The 3770-nt window shown below is 38.3% G+C and overlaps 1 protein-coding gene across 1 annotated transcript; it reads left to right on the plus strand.

Annotated features, from left to right (window-relative positions):
* Positions 1-429: 429 nt before the first annotated feature.
* On the plus strand, positions 430-2429 carry LOC110998679 (zinc finger protein SNAI2). The gene is made up of 2 exons (XM_022267435.2): positions 430-744; positions 1044-2429. The coding sequence occupies exons 1-2, from the start codon at positions 576-578 to the stop codon at positions 1988-1990; spliced, it is 1116 nt and encodes a 371-aa protein (XP_022123127.1). The 5' UTR covers positions 430-575; the 3' UTR covers positions 1991-2429.
* The last annotated feature ends 1341 nt before the right edge of the window (positions 2430-3770 follow it).

Genomic DNA, 3770 nt, shown 5'->3' on the forward strand with positions numbered 1-3770 from the left:
TACTCGGTCCCGTTAAATAAAACCTAGTTTTATTAATACTTTTACAAAGCTGAGCTTGCTTAATGAATTGAATTTCGAATTTGAATAATAAATGCAACGCGACGGCTGTTTCGGTTATTATTATTCTGACGGGACCGTTCCACAAAGATGTATAGCTCAGTTCAAAGGTGCTTAACCCCAAGTTGCGCAAAAAATTAGATCGTTGGCGACGATTTCGACCGGAAAGTTGATGAAGCTGAGCATATCGCACGACGTTGCCGGGTGCGGCAAGCCGGGTGCGGTGTGCAGGCGCAGGTGCCGCCCCCCCTCCCTTCCCGGCCCCGCCCCGCCCCTGCGCGATTGGACCCGGCGCACGTGCGAGCCTTCCCGCTGCCACCTGGCCGCCGCCGCCGGGGAGCGCATATAAGCCGCGGGGCCTTCCCTCACCGCATCACTTCTCGTTCCGACCTCGAACTGTGCACACGTCATTTAAGTTATACCAGTTTTACGACTCCCGCGCAACTGTGATGAACGGATTGTGAATTTGTGATTTAATTAACTATTTTGACGATTAAGTGTTTGTGAATTGTGTGAAGATGCTTGTTGAAGATCAATCGGCTCGTGCTATGTTAACCAAGAAGTATGCGCATTGTCCGCTGAAGAAGCGGCCGGTAATGGTGCGGGAGGAGCGGCCGGCGACGCCGCCCACCACACCGCCCCACCCCGCCCACATGCCCACCAGACTTTACTACGATTACAATCATTGTAAGTATTTTTTACATAATTGCTATATTTACTAATACAACTTTTACTAGGTAGCGTAAAGTTATTCAAAATAAAAAATATATTAACCTTATAACTGAAATATGATCAGGTTAAGAATATTATTGATTACATTTTAATAATGCAGCTTATACAAATAAATTCAAATAGTATTTATAAATACTCTTCTTTAAATGTTTTACATTGAGTTAAAACTAGGCATTTCTTTAAGTCTTAATTCAATAAAATCGCTAGAAAATCTTCAGACAACTCGAACTAAATTGCGTTTTCTTTGTCATCAGGTGATATGGAAAATGATGAACCACAAAATTTGAGCACAAAACCAGAGGATTTATCCAAGACTGGGAATTACCCTAGCAAAGCTTCATCACCAGTAGCAGCGGCTGCCGTAAAGTTGGAGCCACGGGAATGGTCCCAACAATTGGAATACTTGGCAGCATGTCGTGCTCGCCTGGAGCCCACCGAGCTCGCCCGACCCACACCACACTATCCATACCTGCCCACACTATATCCCACATATCCCATGGAAGATCTCTACCCCGCCGCCCCCGCGCTATCTCCGCCAACGCAAATGTACTCGCGGTACTCTCCAGCGTCACCTCCATCATCATGTTCTCCACCTCCCTGTCCCGAAGACTTACGATCCCCTGGATCCGTGTCATCAGACTCAGGCGTGTCAGTATCAGCTCCCCGTCGTCCACGCTACCAATGCCCCGACTGTGCAAAATCTTATTCCACATACTCTGGGCTCTCCAAACACCAACAGTACCACTGCGCTGCAGCGGAAGGAAGTTTAGCAAGAAAATCATTCAGCTGCAAATACTGCGCCAAGGTTTACACATCTCTTGGAGCACTGAAGATGCATATCAGGACACACACGTTGCCGTGTAAATGTCACTTATGCGGCAAAGCCTTTTCGAGACCCTGGTTACTACAAGGACACATTCGCACTCACACCGGAGAGAAACCATTCTCGTGCCACCATTGCCGCAGAGCGTTTGCAGACAGGTCGAATCTACGCGCACACCTGCAAACTCATTCTGATGTCAAAAAGTACTCGTGTTCCGGATGCGGAAAAACATTTTCAAGAATGTCACTCCTGAGTAAACACTTAGAAGGTGGATGTGGTGCGCCAGCTACATCCCCATATGAATACAGACCTGAAACTCTTCCTACGGGTCACCCTCACCAAGCTCTTCAGTCGACAGCCCCAGTTCACGTCTATTAAGAAAGACTCCGTTTAAATTCAGGATCTCGAATTTGTAGTTATTAGTCGCCATATTTAATTTAATTTATTTTGTAAATTTCTTTATAAATTATTGATTTCATAAAATACTATGATGATGGATTATATGTGTGTTTTACGACGTAATATAAGTTATATTAAGTGTTTAGTTTTAAGTGAGTCAGTGTACAGTTCTTGTCGCAAGTAGCGACATCGCTAGTCATATGGCATTTGCCGAGTGTCATACACGAATATTAGATGTATACTATATATTTGTAATTTAAGCCGTGTACAAAGTGCCTTAATTATAAATTATTAATATATTCAGAAAATTGTTTGCGTTAGATGCTATTAATTTAAGATTTATGAAGATGTATGAGGCTCTAAAGATAATCTTGCCGGTTTTCGTTCCTTTCCGTTACCTCCGCCAGAAACAAATTAAAAAAAATATTTAATAAATCGTAATTTCATTTTGTCAAATTCCTATTACTGAGTAAACTTTAACACGAGAAAGAAATACATATATTAACAAAAAAATATTAAAATTAATCAAAAAGATTTTATTGAAACAAAAAATTAAAAAGAAATATTAGTAAATACTATCACCGTCGTATATGAAATTGATTTAAAAACACCAAAATAATATCGATTTCCATGTCTATGATCTAACTGTACGATGTCGAATTTAGGTGCTGGTGTGCGGGCGCATCGTAAAAATTCACTCTCATTATTCTTCTCCATCGCGCCAAAAGAAGTATAACTTCAATATATAAATTAAAGTGTTACGGATAACACAACATATAATTTAGTGTAATATTACGTAACGCACCGTATTAAAGGAATACTTTATAAAACTTCAAGGCCGAGAACCTTTTGTTCATTTCATTTTTCTATTATCATTGAATAAGAAAGTGGTCCACTAAGATAGGAATCTACTCTGTATTAACCTTCGACCCTGTCAAGTTAGCGCACGTTTTTCTTATACTCACTGTAATAGCAGATACTCTATCGAAATACTGCAATTGATTTTATCACTAACAATTCCCTTTTACAAAAATATAATACCATCTACTTAGTCTTTAATAAATACATAATCAATTCAAACGCCTTTAAAATAATTAATGAAACAAATGCATAAAATTCCCATCGGTGACGAACTTTCTGCCGGAACGAACTGTGTACCTAGAGAATTTCATGCCTTAAAAATAACTTCATTTGTCAAATTCACATTACTAAGTAAACTTTAACATGAGAAAGAAATACATATATTCTTTAAAACAGGACTAAGTAAAATTCAGACAACAGAAATATAAATTAAGTAATTAATTTTCAAAGGGATATTTTATTTCATTTGGGTATTATTTTTAAGGAGTTTTAATTGATTATGTATTTATTAAAGACTAAGTAGGTGATATTATTTTTATTATACGTAAATATATGCATGTAGTAGATGTATTACCGAAACGGCAATTAAAAATCTTGTAACTTCCATTATTTCACCGGGATTTGAATACAGGACATCTAATGAAGCACTTGACGGCGTGAATGTTATAAAGATATAGGCATATATCTAGGCTCTTTATAGGTCTGCAATTTATTGTTTAACAGTCTTAATTAGATATAATTATCCTAGAGTGGTACTGTGGTTTATTAGCTTTCTGTTTTATGCTTTTATTATTACATATATACTTTATGAACTTCAATAAACCAACTGAAAAAAACAATATAGATAAAATATTAGCTTGCATTATATAATCTGTGTTTAAATAGTGACATGACACAT

Source organism: Pieris rapae, chromosome 16 (assembly GCF_905147795.1).
Source record: "Pieris rapae chromosome 16, ilPieRapa1.1, whole genome shotgun sequence".
NCBI classification, from domain to species: domain Eukaryota; kingdom Metazoa; phylum Arthropoda; class Insecta; order Lepidoptera; family Pieridae; genus Pieris; species Pieris rapae.